General features: G+C 38.7%; 1 protein-coding gene across 3 annotated transcripts in view; it reads left to right on the top strand.

Moving 5' to 3' along the window:
- Positions 1 to 20,017, top strand: part of SLIT3 (slit guidance ligand 3) — a 511,770-nt gene that overhangs the window by 304,190 nt on the left and 187,563 nt on the right. For all 3 annotated transcript variants that reach the window (XM_035338343.1, XM_035338345.1, XM_035338344.1), the window contains exons 8-9: positions 6,027 to 6,098; positions 10,955 to 11,118. In XM_035338343.1, the coding sequence (XP_035194234.1) occupies positions 6,027 to 6,098; positions 10,955 to 11,118 (236 nt within the window). The remainder of the gene's footprint in view (positions 1 to 6,026; positions 6,099 to 10,954; positions 11,119 to 20,017) is intronic.

Below are 20,017 nucleotides of genomic sequence, written 5' to 3'. Positions count from 1 at the left end.
GATCGAGTGAGTGCCAAAGCCATTTTGCTTTTTCATCAGAGGCCATACGAAGCAGTAAATATTTAATTTAATGCAAATTCTCTCTGACCTGTGTGAAAAATGGCACTTTACAGCTGTTGAAAATACAGCTCCTTTCTGTCTACAATCTGTAAGTTAAGTACAAACATTATTCAAGTCTTGGTTTTATTACTAAAAATAGCTTTAGATTCAGTCTTTGGTACTGGTACACTGCCCATGCTGTTAGTTAAATTATGTGGTGCTTCAGGGCTGGAAGGGGTCTACAGTTGTCATCTCCTGCCCCACATCTGGTGGGAGCATCTAGCTCCATGCCGGTCCAACTCTCCAGCCCCCGCACCCCCCCAGCCCCACACAGAAGGCTCTGGGCTCTGAGAAGTTGTCCTTTTGTCACAGCCAGGCTGCTGGGCTCCCTTCTAGCTCCACTGGCCATCTGGGGTGAGCTGCTCAGAGGGGATTTTTGCATCAATTCACCCACTTTCAAACAGAAATAACATTCTCAAGAAAACTATTTACATGAGAGCTTTAATTATGCTTGGAGATTAAGTCCTAATAAATTTTCCCATCTCATTTACTGAATGTATAGTTGTACTGGGGATAGGAAGCAGGGAAACCATGGCAGTTAGGGGAGAAGCAGTAATCGGAGATTATAACAGCAATTCACTCTTGGGAATGTTAGCAGCCTGCAGATACACCAGTTGTAGCTATCCATTGCATGCACATAGATAATAATCTTGCATTACGCCCAATTACATGGTGTTATGGACACACAACACACGGATTACATATACAGCCAACGAGCACACTGTGATAAAGCAGCGGTGTAATTGAAGGAGACAGAAGGAAATGTTAGACTTGTTAGCGCTACCAGCGCTGCAGGGCCTGAGATGGCTGCTCCCAGCAGCCGCCCTGCTTCGCTTCTCTGCTGCAGGCTGAGGCCACGCGTTTCAAAGTCTCACTTTCAAAATCCGGCTTTATCACACCATGAGGGAACTCCACACCTTGTTCTTTCTGCATGTTGAGAGAGTTTTGAGCAGGAAAAAAAAAGAAAAAAAAAGAAGAAAAAAAAAAAAAGAAAAAAAAAATACATAAATGTTGATGTTAACTTAGTGAAGCCCAAAGACACACCAAAGTATGTGCTGCCAAATGAAATGTTTGCAGGATTCCCGCTATTAAATGATGTATTTTAGAAGCCGCTAAAGAATCTCCAGTTTCTAAGGTTAGAAGACATTCAAAACCAAAAAATACATCTGGCTCTTCTTCAGATGTATTTCCTTTTACTTACCAGTAGTTGACAGTATATAGCACAACGTTAAACTTGTTTGTATGCTTATTTTTTTGTGTACATTCAGATGTTCTTTCTCTGATGGGTATGAATATGTGTGGGTCTGAGTATTTGTGGCTGAAAATTTTGCAAATGCTGCAAAATGTGACACAAAAGAAGCCCGGTGCATATCAGAAACCTGCATGGCCAGCACAGCAGACCTCTGGTAACAGTGGAAGATGCCTGTTAAGGCTTGGATGAGAGTGTTAATCAGAAATTTAATTTACCATATAATTTCTCAATTTAATTAGCTGTTTGTGCTAATCAGCTGCAGAAATGGAATGTGAAAGAAATTCAGTCCCTGTTACAGTCAAAAAACATAGGATGTCTTTAGCTGTGCCCTACAACGACAGGTTTTCCCCATCTCTTTTAACCTGAATCCATTCAGACTGTAAACAAGAAGCATCACTGTGGGTCTTGTACTGATGTACAGCTCATTAGGTATGTCCATTACAAATAAGTCTTGTACTTAGGAAAATGGATATTCGTATAGTGGTTTTACCTTTTGCCAGTGATAAAATTTATTTATTTATTTATTTATTTATTAGTTTGGGATGTAGTAGGTATTTTTACTGTCATCAGTGTTATGTGCTTAAAAAAACAAACAATCCTCCTATGTGTTTTCCCACATGAAATGTGACTGGAAAATGTTAAGACGGTTGCTAACTTAGATTGTACTTACCAAAGTACTAATTGAAGAAATCAAACAGTATTTCAGGTAATTCTGGTATGTTGTTTAACTTTTTTCTGACATCATTGCCAGAAGATCCTTTTCTATTATTTAACTGGAATGGAGTGGGTAGATATATTATAATGAAAGTATTATTATTCCAGATGAATAAGTCAGCAGTCATTCTGATATTCATTATATGCTCTTAATTATATCACTAATTTAATTCCAAGTAAGAGAAACAAAATCTCTGTGTACTCTGTAATTTAAAGAATTGAGAGTGTTTAACTATTGATCTGACAGCTTCTTTGAATTACTCCAAGGAACACGAAGGGATGCTTACAGTTCTTGAGCTTTTTAAATATAGTACTCGTATAATTAGTGGGATTCAAAATCTAAATCCATTCCTCTTTTTTTTTTTTTCTCCCCGAAGTATCTTCCATAAAAACTGTGTGATTTCTGCTAGGAGTACAATTTTTTTCTCTAATGTAGACCTGAACACCTGTATACCTGTTCAAGAGTGTGAAGAAAGGAGTACAAACTAATGCATAAATATTATTTAAAAGCAAAACAAATAAACAAAAATAATAAACCATACACGAGAGTGATTTCTGCAGGTTAATGATTTTAATTCAATCACATTTAGTGTAGAATTAACAACTCTCAGTGAACTGCAGTGGTGAATTTGGGGCAAGGCTGAAGAGAACAAGTGCAAGTGTATGCAGTTAAATTTGCACAAGAACTTTGAGGAAGGAGGCAAATCATTGTTTCCAAGTTGTGGCAGGATTGCAGAGCAAACATTTTTTCCTTTACAAAAATCTGATTAGTCAGGGCTATAAATCAGCATTTTTCTTCAAATGGAAGAATGAGGCACCATGCATGCTTCCAGCCAGTTTGGGCTACTGGCAGAGAAGTAGAGCAGTTCCTCTGGGGTTGTAAATTGAAGTCAGTAGGACCGTGACAGTTCATACTGGTGGAGGATGTACCACCTCGAAGGTTGCTGATCCCACATTATGCTTCTTCCAAGTAGTCCTTTGAGGATCCTTAGGACTGCTGCAGTCTGCTTCTGCTTAGCTTGCAAGATCTTACAAGGATCATGGCCCAAGGTGGGAAGTTTGCTGGCATAAATAATATTGTCTATAGCCTCAATTTCCTGATTCAGCATTTTGGATGTGAATAGTTTACAGGGAGAGGACTTCTAAATGTAGTGCTTTTTCAAGGAACAGGGCTCCGGAAGAGGTGGAAGGCGTCAGGCTGGGGAGAACCCAGCAGCAGACAAGTTTCCCCCATATGACATTGAAGGAATCTGGAGATTCTGCAAGTTTTCTGTTTCTCACAGCTTCCTGATGTTTGTACATCTTTTTCAATGGATTTGAATCATAGAGGGATAGAAATTAGAATAGGGCATTGAAGCTACCAGGGAGTGACTGGAGCAGAAATTATTCTTTCTTTCACATGTTAAAAATGCTATTGTGTTGTGTGTCTTCCCCCATCAGGACTCATACCCTTAAAAATCATTGCTGGGATTGCTTCATGTGCGTAACAGAAAGCTTTGCAAAGTGCTTCTAGGGCGGTCCTCTACCTGAAATGTCACTATTCAAAAACGAGAGTTCTCCCTGCACTGGAGCTGTGCGTGCTGCACACAGAGCAGCAGGGTTAAATTGCTTCACCTACAACAGGGCTGTATGCAGGCAGCTCACTGCCAATTAGTGCCCTTTGCAGCATTTGGCCTTCTTTGTCCTGAAATAATTGCTGTTATCATAGATATTTTATTGCCTTCATTATGGTTAACATTTAAATATCGATGAAATAATATATTACTAAGTCACCTGTGTCATAGTTACCTGTTAGAGTTATCCCTGAAATTTTTGTTTAAGTATTATATTAATTCAGCTTGGACATACAATTCTTAGAAGGAGGGTTATTTATTTGTTAATGAATTACAGGAAAAACTAAGCTGCCATCATCTCATATTTTGCAAGTAGAAATACTGTGTGTGATTAGAATAACATTTTGTCTATTAAACAGAAATATTTTAAAAAATGTAAAAATATTTTTAATTCATCAAAACACAGTAAAGGCTGACCTTTCCACATACAGATGAAGAAGTGCACTGGAGGACAGGGATATGTTCTGTACCCTCAGCGCAGAGGGAAGCTTGCTGCCATATCCTGTTCTGCCTGAATCCAACCCTCACCCTTCTGAAATTAATAGAAAGTCCCCTATGAATTCCTTTGGCTTCCATTAAATCCTGTAGTGCCCTGTGTGACATATTCAGATATCAGCTATGTGTATTTGATTTATTTTTTGTGAGCTGACTTTACACGCAGCTGCTGTTTACCAGTGTACCATAACATCTTCTGACCAGGTGCAGAGCTCCTATTTATGTAACAGGTAACTGAGGCAGGGGGTGAATTACATTGTTATGTTTGCAGAAAAAAATACTGGTGCAATTAGAAAATTGATTTGTGAGTCCCATTTGAACTTCCAAACATGCATGCATGTGATACAAATAGCAAATAAATATACCTACTGAGCTGTGGGTGTGTTGATGTGTACAGAAACATGCCCTTATAAGAGGTTTTGTTCACTTTTTAAAATTCTGTTGTACATGCTTGTTTTGGCTGACTGTTGACAAAAGACTTGCATCATTAAGGTAATCAAGTAGTAGCAAAGGTAATATGATATAATCTCATTTAACTTTAATCCGCTACTGTTGTAGATGATGGTTTTGCCAAGTGATTTTTAGGCAAAACTGTAAAATGTTTTTAGATTGGTAATGACCAGAAAGGCTAGTTACCTTCTGTAAAACATTTCAAGTGTTTTCAACTAAATGTCCTTTGAAAATGTGTAACATCAAAACAACTAAAGAGTTCAGGAAAGGGTAATGTGCCTTCAGCAGATACTTTCTTCACCTCATACACAGACACGGAAGGACTGTCTTCTACCAAAGTGGTCCTGTAGAGTGCTGTGCCCCTTCTGCAAAGCAGGGTTTGCTCAGTGCAGCGATGCTATGGGCACCACGCATTTTAAATAGGCAGCTGCAGTCAGCAGCAGGAGCTGCCATGCCAGGATAGGGAGGGAGTCCACCATCAGCCCGATCAGTTTTCATGACAAATTGGGCTACTGTATTTACAGATTTGGAGCACTCTGAGCATGGCAATTACACCCTGTTGCAGTTCTTTCTGTTTCCTGTGCCATCTTGATCAACTTTATAGCTCCTAATTTGCTAGAGAGTCATTGATATAATTAGGAGCTACATAAATGGGAGCAGCACACACAGCTGATGATAATCTAGTCAGTTCATTTTTCATAAGAAGCATTAAGAGGAGGGGGGGCTATCCCTACCAGCAGCTGAGATCACTTTTCTTTAAGCTCTTTCCCCTTAAGCTCTGCTTTGACAGAGTAACAGAAATCCTTACATGCCTGGGTCACGACATACTTTATTATGGTCCATCCCACTACCCAGATTATTTTTTTCATAAGGAAACCAAAGAAATAGAACCCATCTGTCTGTGTGTTTTCAAAAAGTCCGTTTGAGCTGGCTGTGTTAACAAGCCTGTGGGAGTCAACAGTTCTCATCTGGAGTCAGAGAGTACTGTGAGTCCAAAGCTTTTATTTTGTAGTACACAAGTCTGATGTTTCTCCACTCAAGTTGCACCATGTTTTCAAGCAAAGTGGCAGCTTAACCAATAAGTCTGGATCTTTTTTCATAGTGGGTAAAAATTCATTTCTCGTGCTCGTCGTTACTTGGAAACGGTAAACAGTAACTCTCCTCTGTTTTTATGCAGCTATTTGTTATTTGCCCTGAAAATATCTTTCCTGACATGTCACAAATTGTCTTAGATACAGGTCAGCATGTGTTACTGCTGGCAGCCTGACAGATTTATTATAAGAGTTGAAGTAGCTTGTTTCTGTAAATGGTGTGTTGGTGAAGAAATGTAAATAATTGATCACTGTTGCTCTTTTCTCTCCTTTTTTTTTTTTTTTTTTTTTTTTTTTTTTTTTACCTAACAGTACTCTCAACAATAACAACATCACCCGCATTCCTGTTACCAGTTTCAATCATATGCCAAAGATCAGGACTCTGTGAGTATTATCTTTGAATATAGTAATAATGGGGGTATGCCAACTCTTTGAATTTTTGTCACCTTGTGATAATCTTACTTCAGACCCTTCTAGATTTGAGCTATTCAATGTACTCTTGAGGAGCAAGTTCACTGAACAAACCTGACCCTGTGAGAGCTGGGGTAGGACGTGCAGGCTGGGCCATCCCAAGGGTATGCCTCAGCGGGGCAGCCTCAGCCACCTCAGGGACAGGGCTGGGCTGAGGCTAGGCCAGGCCAGGCCATCACCCTGTGGCTGGGGACAAACTCAATCCAGGCCCATGGCTGGGCAGGGTGGGCTGAGGCAGGGGCCCTGGTGCAGCCACAGCCTGGCCAAAATGGGGCCCTGGGCTGTGGCATGGCTGGGGAGGGCATGAGAGGATCCCCGGTGTGGCCAGGCAGGGCTATGTGGGCCTCTTAGTGCCCTCAGGGCCCTGGCGGCAAGTTCACCAATCTAATCAGGGTTAAGCAAGATTTGTTTTTTTTTTATCAGTATTTTGAATTCACCGGGAAATGAAACTGGATTTTTTTTTATTTTCCCAAGGGAAAAACAGTAGTTCCAAGCTGGAACACCATCAAAACTGTGAAAACTGATCAGATGGATCAATTGCTTAATTGTGTTAATATCCTGTATTTAAATCCTATTTCTTCTTTTCAAATTCAAATAGTAATTTATGAAGCAATACAATTTTTGAAAGAACTTGAAAAAAGTTTGTTTTCAGATGCATTCTGAAACAAAATGTCACTGTTTCTGCTACATTTTTTTCTTTTTTAATAAAAATTTCTCTTACATCAAATCAATTTTTCTACAGCTGGACATCATTCCATTGGAAAAGGTCTGATTGGCTGTAACAGAACAAAATACAAAGACCATGAAATTAGACTGTGCATCTGTGGAGTTTAGCCATAGCCTACCAAAAGGATTTTCTTTAAATAAAATATTCCTGTCATTTCCTTTAGGCTATATACAGCTTCAGAACAAGTCACGTGTAAAGAAAGTCTCTTTATTTTGTCTTCCAAAATCTGAAACCAACCAAGATATATTTACTCTTACAAGCAAAGAAAGTGAAATAGTAACCAGCCTGTTTTATTTTTTTTCATGCCAAAACATAAAATGAGGCAGGGATACTGCATATGTGTATGTAAAATCATATTAGATAAATTAGCTGAACTGAAGAAAATGTGTCTTACTCGTGTCAGTCTATGTAAGATAACCTCTGATTTATATTTACTTTCTTGATTAAATGGTGACATTCATAAACCCCAGTGTAACAAATTAAATGAAAACTAGATGTTTTTCTTTTAAAAGAGAATGGATAAAGGAGATAAAGGTAGGGTTACGGTTCCTGGAGTTTTGCTTTTTCTCATTCAGCCACAGTAGTCCAGAAAATTTGCTTGGCCTCTTCAGATCAATCAGTCTTGTCTGTTACCAGAGCTCAATGGGTTCTGCCATTTTCCTTTTAGTTTAATTTTGGAGATGGCTTTGTATATAGCTCCCTGGAGGCTTACACTGACTAATCCCCCTCTGCTGTAATTAAGGGAAGAAAATAAAAAAAAATAAAAAAATAAAAAGGAAGGAAGTCATAAACAGGATTTATAAAGGGAAGCTTTTATATTGAATTCTGAGAGCCACATTTTATAGGACATGAATGCTGACTGACTCTAAAAGGATTTGCTGAAAATTTAATTTAGGGTCTACAGCTAAAAGGGCACCTTTACAAACTTGCATTTGTATTCATTCACCTTATGTTCTGTAAAGGTAGTTTCATCAATATTAAGTGGCATGTTTTAGTCTCCAAAGATTACCAAATAACATGTAGTACCCTCTTTAGCAGTGCAATATAAGGATTAAAAAACCTACATAGGCAGGTGGAAATGCAGTAAAATGTTTTATTATTTCCTTCCTTTCTGTATTTTCTTCCATCTGTTTCAACAGAGGCAGAAAAGTCATCAAAATAGCAATTAATGTAAGATAAACAAAGGAGTCAAATAGTATTTCCTAATTTCTTCAGCTTCTTCATATTTTAAATTCTTACTCTCTCCCTGAATCATCTTATAATTTCTCACAAATAATAATTTCTTAATTATAATTAATAAAGCAAGTTTGGATAGCTACATATTAGTACTTTCTGAATATCTTCTGTTCAGAGTTATGTTAATAATCTTTAGATTTAACCATGTTTTGTTGAAATGGATAGTAATACCGGAACAGCTAGCATAGATCTGAGCAGACATAAAACTGATGAGCTTTTGTTTACCCATGTAAAATATTTATATGAAGATATTTTTTCGGGTGATACTGTAATACTTTCTCTAGTATTCTAGAGAATTCTGTTTCCTCTCTGGGCTTTATTTCACATGTTAACCTGTTACACTTGCATTAATACCCAACCTCAGTGAAAAGTTTGCATGAAAGGAGAAAGCTCTCTGAGGCACAGTGTCTGAATAACATCTATTGGTTGTTGATGCAAATTCAGGTGAAATGGATAATCAGTAACACTCATTACAGTTTGGTGACTCCACAATTTTCTTTTAAAATGATCATCAGTTTGTCTGCCTTCTCAGAAAGCTTCACGTTTAGATGTGCTTTTAGAAGGCCTTGTAGGGAATTCTTAGTCTGAATGTTACTCAAGCAGGGTCAAGCTCCTTTTCCCGTCTAGCTGAGTCCCAGCACTGTGTGGACAGTGTTTTCCCTCTTTACACACTATCGAGATCCATTAGCGGGACATTTGGGGCTGCCTGTGCTGCAGCTGCCTCTGCAGTGTTAGCTCTGTGGATAAATAGCTTTTTCGTCGTGGCTCTCAAAACAATCTGCTTGTTTAAGAAGAACAGAGAAGGAAAAATAAAAAGCACATTCAACTTGAACATGACCTCTTGCGGGTGGAAGTGCTAGTAAGATTTGAAGCACTTTAAGAATTCTTTAAAAGAATCAGCCCTTCTGTGGTAACCTTCTTTATTTAACTGTCTTTTCTGGTGCTGAGTTTCATTGATCTTTTAACCTTGATTGGAAGTGACAGGAATTAGTTTTCATTGATCTGCTTTCCTTTCTTGAAACAGCTTTATTTATGTTAAAACATGTCCCTCATACTTATTTGCTTAACGGTTAAGTGTCCTGTTGTCTCTGTACTTGTGAGTGACTGCTGAGATCAGTAATTGCATAATTTATATTATTATTATTATTATTTTTATTTAAAGGTAAACTGCAAATGTAGTGAATCGCTTCAGTGCTTTTCATGCTCATAGAGAATTGGTGTATCATGCTTTTCAAAGTACTGTGAAAAGTCTTTTTGTGTCTGTATTCATTAATATAATTATCAGAAATAAATTCTAGTAAGCTGCCTTGTTAACCTGGACAGGCTAAATGGTCTCCTCTCTAAAGCAGACTAGAATACCAGCACCAAAAAAAAAAAATAATTAAAAAAAAAAAAATGAAAAGGTAGGGGTCTGCTGAGGCAGATGAGCTGGTGATGAGGTAACAGTTCACACTTCTAAAATAGGATAAAAACAGTATCTAGTTATATGAATTTAATGAAGGGGGGAGGCCTCACAGAAGTGGAAAGATTCCCCTTTTGCAAAATTACGATTTTATTACTGCTGCATGCCTACATCCAGTGTCAATTAAATAGCTTTAGAATCTCTTAAAAAAAAAAAAAAAAAAAAAAAAAGTACCCATCCTTCTAAAACAATTACATTTCACAGTGCTGCCAGGAGTCTAGAGCTTTCCATCTCCACAGAATAAGCTCGGTTCTAGATTTGCGGCCTTCTGCGGCAGCTGCCACCCCAGCCACACAAATCTGGGGCCTGTGACAGCCCTGGCGCCATGGCGACCTGCGCTGAGGCCTGGCCCTATGAAGATCTCACAGATAGACAGCTAATTTCTTTGGTGGATGGACAAGGCTCAATCCTGTGCACACCAATTGTGTATTTTTTTTTTTTTTAATGTAATGTCTGTAATATGAGTGAATAATGCTTTGTCTAACCATTTCTGACAGGATTTTCAATCTGTTTTATCATTTCAGCTTTGCTATAACAGTGCAAATGCATGACTCATTACAAGCAATGAAATAATTAATGTCCTGGGCTTTTGTTTTGACCTCAAGTTTGGGAGCTATTAAAAATACCAGATTCACTCATGATTTTGCAGATTAATTTTTTTCCCACGTGATAAGGCTTCTGGAAGTCTCCAGTGCCAGGCGTGAGGCTGGGAAGGGAACCGCAGGGCCATGCAGGTCCGTGTGCTGTGACCCTGTCATGGGCCCCTTCTTCATCAGGAGTTGAAAGATCCTGCCTGGAACCTGAATACTTGACTTAAATTGCCACACTAAAAGGGGCATCGGTGAATTTCTACAGGCAACACAAGATCATGCAATGTTTCAATACTCTCTGGGGACTTTTTGGTTTGTTTTTGATTAATTATTATTTCTTATTTATTTTAAAAGGATGGAGAAGACAGAAAAATCATCCTGTTTTTCAGTCTGGCCTCCTTGTTTATCCAAGTCTTCCTTTTAATTCACCCAGAGCTATCTCATTCATGCAGTTATTTCTGAAATGAAATCACAGGCAAAGTGATTACTTGTAAGCTCCCTAAATTCAGTTTGTTCTTTTCTCCAGAATGGTCATGATTTTATGATTATAAAAAATAGTTCCAATTTTTAAGTGGGCATTTTCTTGTATATTATATGGCAAAGTAGACATCGGATACCGAACTGAGCTGGAACCGGTAACCTTCAATGATCTTACACTGTAGAGAAGAGCAGACAGATTTCTACTTGTTTCCTGTGTTTTGTGCCTTCTGTTAAAGCACTGCTGGTAACTTTGGGGTGCTTCCCTCTGTTGCAGGCGGCTCCATTCCAACTTCCTGCACTGCGATTGCCACCTGGCTTGGCTGTCCGACTGGCTGCGGCAGCGGCGCACCATCGGGCAGTTCACGTTCTGCTTGGCGCCTGTCAACCTGCGGGGTTTTCTTGTGGCGGAGGTTCAGAAAAAGGACTTTGTCTGCTCTGGTAATGATACCAACTATTCATTTATCTATATGCTGATGCTTTTGTATTCATATTCACATAAAAACAGTGAATGGAAAATTAGTATGTTGCATTTGAATGCCATTCTGTAGTAATGCTGTTTTGTTTTTATCATAGCTAAACTGTATGATAATAGATCAAGTTGTTATTTTTTTCAGCTTTATGTGAATTATTGGATTCCAGTTAATAATTCATTTCTCAAATTATTTTTTACTTCTGTATTGGCAATACAGAAGAAATCAACATAAGAAATCAGTTAAGTGGAGATAATTTGGTATTTCTCAAGGGAAGAGCTTTACAGCTGAATAAAAAAGGAAAGGAAATAGAAAATTCTAATCTGAGTCTGTTGATATATGATTGCATTACGGAGTAGCAGGGGCAGATTTTATACCAGGAACTGAAGGAGGGTTCTTCAGCAGCCAAAGCATTTCACTGTTCTACAAGTTTCTTTGTAGATAAACGAGGCTTGAGGATACATGGTCAACTCACAAACCCTGTGTCTGTATATTGGGCCTATTCATCAAGTCTCCGGATCTGCACTTGGCTTTTGTGATAGAAAGGCATTTTCTTAAATAAGGAAAAAAATAGAAAATTGGAAAAATAAATATTGAAATTTGGCTGAAAGGAAGAGATCTGGCAGAGAAAAGGCATGGCAGTATGTATACTATGAAAAAGAAGGGATATTGGACACAATTTTAGAGACAGTTTTGCAGGCAGAAAGGTAAAATTTGCAGGCCTACAGCCTGTGAGTGAGATAAAGATGTTACAAGATGCACAGAAGCATACACCATTTGTTTGCTATCCAGAGCTACTGGTAGTGACAGCCGTCAGGCTAGCCAAGCACTTTGTGGGCTTAAGAGATAAGCCTAATGCAAGAAAGCAGTATGAAATGGGGAAGAAAGAGATACAGTTATGGTCACTTCTGTCACTAAAAATTACAACTGCAAACGCTGACCTGTATCAAACAGAAGATGAGCTTGGAGGTTTACCATGTGAACTCTCAGCAGCTGTATTGGTGCCAAGCCTGTGTAAGCGTCTGTAGAGGATAGGTACCTCCTAATTTATATTTTAAATTAATTCCCTATAGATTAGTCAATCAAAATAAATAAAAGCAACTTAGCAAGTAGTAAGACTTGGCATAATAAGCCTGAAAACCCCTTGGCTCATCTTAGATACTTGAGTTAAAGACAAAAAAAAATTAGTTTGTAGGGAAGTTTTGTTGTACTTAAATGTACTATACCTGACATTAGAGTAAAGAACCTAGAAAAATATATAGTGACTGACTTGACTTACCAATTTTTTAGGTATATCTGTAAACATGTAACTCTTTCAAAAGTTAGTAAATATAAGAACTATGTGACAGGTTTCTTAATTTGTTTTGCTCTTGTATACTTGTTTTTGTTTACTTGTCTGTCGCCATCTAAGTGTCTGCTCCCTGAAGCAGTATCTTCTTGATGCATAGGTTGGCTGTCTTTTGTGAATAGTGTCACTTACATGTGACAAAGAAAGAGAGAATTCGTGGCACTTTGAGAAGTGTTTGACCTCAAGCTTAATTATATCATAGATGCTAAATTAATGTCCAGCCCTAGACATTTGCAGGAAGTGTTATGGGCATGTGGAAAATTAAGTTGTGCACCAGTGATTTTTGTGGAATGATTTTCAAGAGTGCTGAGCAACTTCTGTGTATTTATGGACATTTGAAGATGCCCAGAATATCTGCAAAATATATTAAAACCAAAAACAACAACAAAAATAACCCAACGCATGGAGAGCTGAACTAAAAGAAACGTTTAGAAAGTTAGCAATCTGGGGAGAGGAAGGATAAAAATAAATGGATAAATGAATTGAGCTATTAGTAGAATCTCATTTTACCAAAGAGGTAGCCACAGCATGTCTGTCTCATGAAATGAAGTTTCAGATGGGGCATGTGTTCAGTTATTTGGATTTATGATATAGTGATCTGAAAGAAAAAAAGTGGTTTAAAGCAGGAGGAGATAATAACTACTGAATGAGAAATGTAACATGGACAGAACTGATCTAAATGGACTTTTCTATGCAGACTATGACTTCCAAAAGACTAGAGGTTGTTTAACAGTTGCCTGTTCACGCAGGAATGTAAAAAAGATCTCTCAAAATTGCCCTGCTTTTTATTAAAACATAAATTAATAAAAATTACAGGAAAGAAGCTTCCAGTGAGACAGTTCATCAGCTGTATCCCTTAGCCTTTGTCTGGGAAATTACATATACTGAAAAAGCAATGCATTTGAAGAGCTCATTTTAGCGTAAGATTTAGCAGGGAACTCAGCTTAGTTACTGCTACTTGCACAAAATCCTACATGGATAACCAGTTTAAAGAGGATATAAATCTTTCCTGCTCCTTATTATGGGTCTTATTCCTGATTTTACAGCTTAATTTGTTCATGTTTGACTATGAAGTCAGACTAGGACAGGAGGTGAATGGTGAACTGAACTTGTCCCTCTGCAAAGGATTTTTATACAATTTAAGATTATATGAATCACCATAACTAGCCTCAAGCTGGCAGTGAAAGCTTCTTTGCATCATACTTATGAAGTGCTGAAATACAGTGTAGTGAACTACTCTGTTTTAGTACAGGCTCAGCATTTCAAATGCCTGTATTTTTATGGCAGTGGAAATATCATCACAGGAAAAGAAAAATCTCAGTTTTTTCTCCATTGTAAAATGGGGTTCATCAGAGCATTCCAGTTCAAAGCTTGTACTGTTGCAAACTTCAAAGAAGAAAGAGGAGAATGAAATGATGGAGGGAAGGAAATACATGTGTGTGTATATATATGTATATATAAAGGATACATATATATATATCCTTTAAAAACTGATTTGTGATTGTTCTTTGAACACTATGTAAAAATACTTTTTTTATATACCTTTACTACAAATGTTGCTTCAAAAAAAAAAAAAAAAAAGAAGTTTGAATGCTACATACCAAAGAATAATTTAAGTTGGAAAAGAAAATGTGAAACACTAATAGAGTTGTGCTACAACTGGAAACCAAGTTTTTTGATTCCTTCTGGACACAATGCTACTGGTCCTGTATGGAGATGTTTATAAGCACTAGGTACAAGGTCTCTCTGGAGAGCATTGCTGAAATCAGAGTTATGTGCCAATACACCGTGTGAATTCAGTCTTTTCTTTTTCTTTTTATTTTTTTCAAATAATATTCTTCAGCTTCTGCACATAAATTACAGAAATGTTAATTCAAACAGCACTTGTAGGCAAATTGTGAGCAGTGGAAAAGCTATTCACTTGGTCATGCTCATGAGCATTTGGCTCAGAACTGTAGGTAAATGTGCAGGATTAAATAGTGTGCAGTTTCCTGAAGAAAGGTTAGCAAATATGGCTAATTGGATTTGTGTTGCATAGGAGGCAGGGAAAAGGTCATTAACAGAACTCAGCAGGGTTGGGACTAGGTGGCCCCTCACCACTGGGAAGAGCATTGGGTGCTTCTGGCAGTGCCAGAGCTCCTGGCTGGCTTTTTCAGCAGCTGCCCCTCCTTGTAGGAGTCTCTCTTCTCCAGAGCCACCCCAGACAGAGCAGCCTTCCTGGGCCTTTGCCTTAAAGCCTTCTGCTCCCAGAAAAGTCTCCATATGTACGCTTCCCCTCGCGCAGGAGGTTATTGAACTCTGGGAGGTGTTGGTGAGCCAGTCTCCTACAAGTGGCAACTTAGGATGCAAGTGGCACCATATGATGAATGCCCCAGCTGATGAGTTGCAGAGAGCATGGTATATTTCTGTTCTCTTTCGCTGCCCTAACATTGCAATTGCATCATTGCTGTTGCAAGAAAAAGAGTGTGCTAGGCAAAGACTTGATGCCCGTCAGAATACTTACTGCATTGTGATGCCTGAGAACTGTTTGCTTTTATATTCCCTTAATTAGCAGAGAAGCATCTGAGCATGCTGGCTTATTCTTAGTACCTCTTAGAGCCTTCCAGTTTTTTGCTCAGATGAAAACCACGCTTCCTTGCCATGTTCAGATGTTTCACTGCTGAACTGGCCTCTCTGTCTATTTGTCCTATTTTGCTTCCTCTCTCCCAGCCCCCTTAGGATAGTCATTTTATTTCACTTCCCTCTCTCATGAGTTTGGCACAATCAGGGAACCAAGCAAATTATGGCTCCCTGATTTTTCTTTCACACGCTCTTTACTTATTGATGTTGAAATAAATCTACATATTGATCAGTTATGTCAAGTGATGAAGTGTTTTCTCACTTGCATTTGTGCATCTGTAAAGTTTTTCAAACTGAAGTGGTGGGTTCATGAAGTTACACCATCAGCAGCACCTTGATCTTTTCAGTGCTCTGTGCAGGACCAACTGATTGACCCATCTGAATTTTCTTACAGTGTTCAATCACTTTGTGTTTTCTTTTGAGTATATGCATGAGAAAATAAATATGCACCTGAACTGCATATCCATGAACAAAGCAGATGCATTCAAAAAGCATTATAACTCACCCTGTAGATGGGTAGCATGTTTCAACCACTGCTCTCCTCCGCTAGATGCATCCAGAATAGCTCATTTGAATGGAGTCAGTACTCAACTGGTTGCTTGCAGGAGGGAGTATCTGGTAGATAAGCAGGAAGATTGTGGATTAACTCAGTGGATGTTGGGAAGAAGCTGATTTTTCCACCATACTGTTACTGCCAGTTCTGAGGCAGTATGTCGGTGTTGGTATTGGCCCTGAAGGAGCATGTTGGTACTGATTTGTTTTACTTCTGCCAGTACCTTGAGGTATTTTACAGTGGGCAGCATTTATGGTGGAGTAAGAAGACTGTATAAGATTTCTTAGAACAGCCCAGAAGTGTTTATTCCCAACAATTAATGAATTCATGCTTTTCTGGTATAGGAATCACCAGGTTATCATCAGGTTCTAAAATTTTGAAAGTAATGGGGAAGTGATTTGTCCTATATATCTTGCAGTATGGAATTTAGCAAAATTTATGTTTAAAATATATAAATTCAAGTATTTTTCTAATATAGTTTTCTTTTTTAATGAAGCAAACATTGCAGAGAAGGAAGCTGAATCCGCACACCATTCTCTTTTTCACTGTAAATCATTTTATCTGGTTCTTGAACCTTAGTTCCCATTCAGAGAATCTAAAATAACCTGATGAAAATCAAGATGCTTAATTCTGAATTAAATCAGTTCAAGTTCATTAAGAATTACAGTCTGAAGCTGGTGCAAGAGAGAAATAATTACCAGAGCCAAGTGTATGGTGATTTCTGATACTGCATTTAAGAAAATCCTGGATTGATTGAAATCTCAGTTGAAGATCTAGAGTTTCTGATTCGTATGGTGGAACTGCAGCTGAGGTATAAAAAAGAGGAAAATATGTTAGCTTCCTGCTGCTTAATGCAGGCTGGAAGCTGTAATGAGGAAGCAGATTTATTTGTTTAGGTGAGGTCAAACAGTCTTATAATATAGCTGTTACTCTCTGGCCCAGACCACAAAACTCAGTAGCTTGTCTTGCTCCAGTTTTCTCTTAATAACTTCATAGCAGATTGTTGAGGAGAAAACCAACAATGAGCAACTAATAAAATAGCACTCCTCAAGCTTAGTATCTTAATGAGAACATTCCGAAAATGCCAAAGGAAAAGTGTGTGGAGAGGGGAACTCCCCTCCATCTGTTCCTAGTTAAAAGACTGTGCAATGGTGTATCTGCATAATTAGCAGCGGGTCTGCTCCTTTCAACATGGGACACAGAGGCACTGCCAGCCTGGAAGATTGGTGTTCCCTGGAAACTAAAAAGGGGGGAGGAATACTTTCTAATGAGGCAGATTTTGCAAGTGCTGGCCAGAGGTGATTGCCCCGGAGGGAATGGGTGGTTTCTCTCCTTGCAGCCTGCCCCAGCTCATGTAGAGACGGACTGCTAATGGCATTAGTCCTGGTGGTCATGGGAAGGTGGATAAGCAAAGTGGGAAGAGGAGGCCTTTTCCCTCAGTGTGTGCGAGCAGTCACCTTTGCCGTGTAGGACATCCTCATTGTACAGTTTATTTTATTGCTTTTGGAAATGAGCGTAAGCATTTTGTCTAGCTTTGACCTCATTCCCAAAGAGTGACCCACGAGTCATAATAGCCAACAGACATTTTTTTCTCACTGTTATTTCATGCTTTTTTTGACCATCAGAAGATTCAATAAGGGCTTTTACAATGCAGTCTATGCAGGACTTTCAGTATTGTTTGACTTTTAAAGGCTTCCAGGAGGAAAAAAAAGTGCTTTGAATCTGTTCATAGAACCTTTTTGTGGAACTCCGACAGAATTTCTATCTGCTCTTATAATTTTGTACCACAAACTAGCATTGAGACCTAAGCCAAGGAAACATTTCAATACTGTGCGTTTGTTAGCTGCTCCTGAAATTAAATATTCTAGGGATTTTGCCAATATACTCATTACTATTTACCTGAATTTGGTGTCCTGTTTCTATTAAGTTTCCGATTTAAATTTACTGTAGCATTAGCAGTTAAATTGTCTTGTACTTTAAGAATCTACTTCTTGGATTGTTTCATATGTAAGATGCTACATATGGTATCATTTACTTGGGGGACCATCCTGCAAATCTAAGGGTTAAAAAAACATTTATTCAGGCACTTAAAATTGCTTTGAAGAGCAAAGCTGAAAATTGGCTTTATGTTTACAGTAAATTTAGTTTTACTGCCACACAATTGTGTGTCCATCTTGTAAGTATGATGACCTTCGATCTGGAATTCTCTTTCCCCAGAGCAGTACGTGTATGTGGTGGTTTTACCGTGCTAGGCAGTTGAACACCACAACCGCTCTCTCACTCCCCCTCCTCAGATGAGGAGGGGAAGAAGTAAAGGAAAGAACAACTCACGGGTTGAGATAAGGATGATTTAATTAAAAAGGGGAAATATATATATATATATATAATTAAGGAAATATTATTATTAATTAAACAATTCAACTAAAGGGAAAAAAGGGAAAGGGGAAAAGGGAGGGGGAAAGGGAATAACAAAACAAAACAAGTAAAGGCTATGTGGAAGTGCAGAGGAAAGAAATTACTCTCTACTTCCCACAAATGAGCGATGCTTGACCACGTCCTTGAAGCAGGGCCTCAACGCACGTAGCCGGTGTTCGGGAGGAGGACAGACATTTTCGCAACAAGAGCCCACCCCTCCCCTCTTCTTCCTTTTTCCACCTTTTATTGCTGAGTGTGACATCATATGGTATGGAATATCCCTTTGGTTGGTTTAGGTCAGCTGCCCTGCTGATGTTTCTTTCTCACTTTTTGCCCACCCCCTAGGAGGGTCAGAGAGAGTCCTGATGCTGTGCCAGCACTGCTCAGCAGCAGACACAACACTGGTGTGATCCCACTGCTGTTCTAGCTACAAGTGCAGAGCGCAGCACTGTATGGGCTGCTGCAGGGAAAGTTAACATCCCAGCCAAGTTCTTAGATACCCAAATCTGCTATCTTTAAACAAGTATCGTTGCTCATTCATTTAGCGTTTGCACTGTTGCTCTAAAAATAAAAATGTGAATGTTAATGTCAAAAACCAGTGGCTTGATTTATTACCAGTGTGATAATAGTATTTTGCTATACAATGGAATACATCCTGTGCTGAGTGATGTACGCATGGATGGGTACTGCTGGACTGCTCAGATGTCATTTTTAGGGGCAGTGTCACATTCAGCCTGATGTCCCCAGTGTAGCTGTGTCAGTCTGTCATGCGCCCGATGAAAGTGAATCCCATCTTTCGCCTGGTCCTGAAGAGAACAGTTTTAGCGTTGAGGCAGGGAAAGGGCAGTCTTACCCGTGGCAGGAAGCCGGGGCCCAGGAAGCAAAGACAAATACACGATCAAATATAATCAAGTCTTGTTTTAAATTCCTTTTCAAATACCAGCAAATCAAGCCACAGGTCCTCAAAATGCAGTCTTAAACTCTTCCTATCCCTTCAATAACTCTGTCAAACTTCATCACGAAGTAGTTCAGGTTCTCTAATGCTGATAACCTATCACCATCAGAAGGCTATTCGAGAACAGTATTCCCTTTATAGACTTACATTTGATCATGACCATTATCTATCATTTGACCTTGCTATTATCCTTTTGCTTAAATAATTTCTCGTCCTCTTCCTTTTTATGCCTGAATATATTTATAAGGTCACTGTATCATTTCCGGACCTATTTTTAAATGTCACTTTGTATGCACCTTCCAGGCTGCTGACACAAGTTGTGGAATCCGTTTAAATGAGATGACTGTGCATGTATGCCTTTTGGACTGCAGAAGCACTACATCTTTTAAGACTTTGTGGTGGCAGTATTTCTTTTGCCTTTAGTTTACTTTGGAAGACCAAATAGTATGTATATAAACCCAGAGAGCCAAATACATGCTGGCAGCTTTCCTCAGGGTGCGAGAGTCCAGAAGTTGAGTAATGGCTGCTTTTAGGAAAAAATACCTGCATTACCTGACAGGAGAAGGATATTCAAAGAAAGGCTCAGAGGGGCTGAGGGTGTAGGAGACATTTAGGACTTCAACTTTTGAGTCTCTCCTGTAGAAAAGTTGAACAGAATAAACTTCCCTGGGTGAAAAATAACTTTTGTCATAGTTAGGAAATTACTTAAGTTGTCTCACAGATTCTGTTGCAGTTTTACTAATTCTTCAGAAGATCAAATCACATTTTAGACCTTAGTTGTTACAGGTCAGGCTACTTCTTTGTCTTACGTTTTTCCATTTCATTTAGAAATAATTGATGCAATCCTGGGGCCGTCAATGTTAATGAAATAATCACAAATATTAGTGGTGCAACGTAAGATAATACGATGTAAGGTCTGATTTTCAGTGGTGTTAATTTACCAATGCATCTTGAAACATGCAAATTAAGTTTGGTTG

The sequence above is a fragment of the Oxyura jamaicensis genome, chromosome 13, assembly GCF_011077185.1.
Source record: "Oxyura jamaicensis isolate SHBP4307 breed ruddy duck chromosome 13, BPBGC_Ojam_1.0, whole genome shotgun sequence".
Taxonomy (NCBI): Eukaryota; Metazoa; Chordata; class Aves; order Anseriformes; family Anatidae; genus Oxyura; species Oxyura jamaicensis.
The sequence above is the reverse complement of the archived record's forward strand: the minus strand, read 5'-3'. Positions and strand labels throughout refer to the sequence as shown.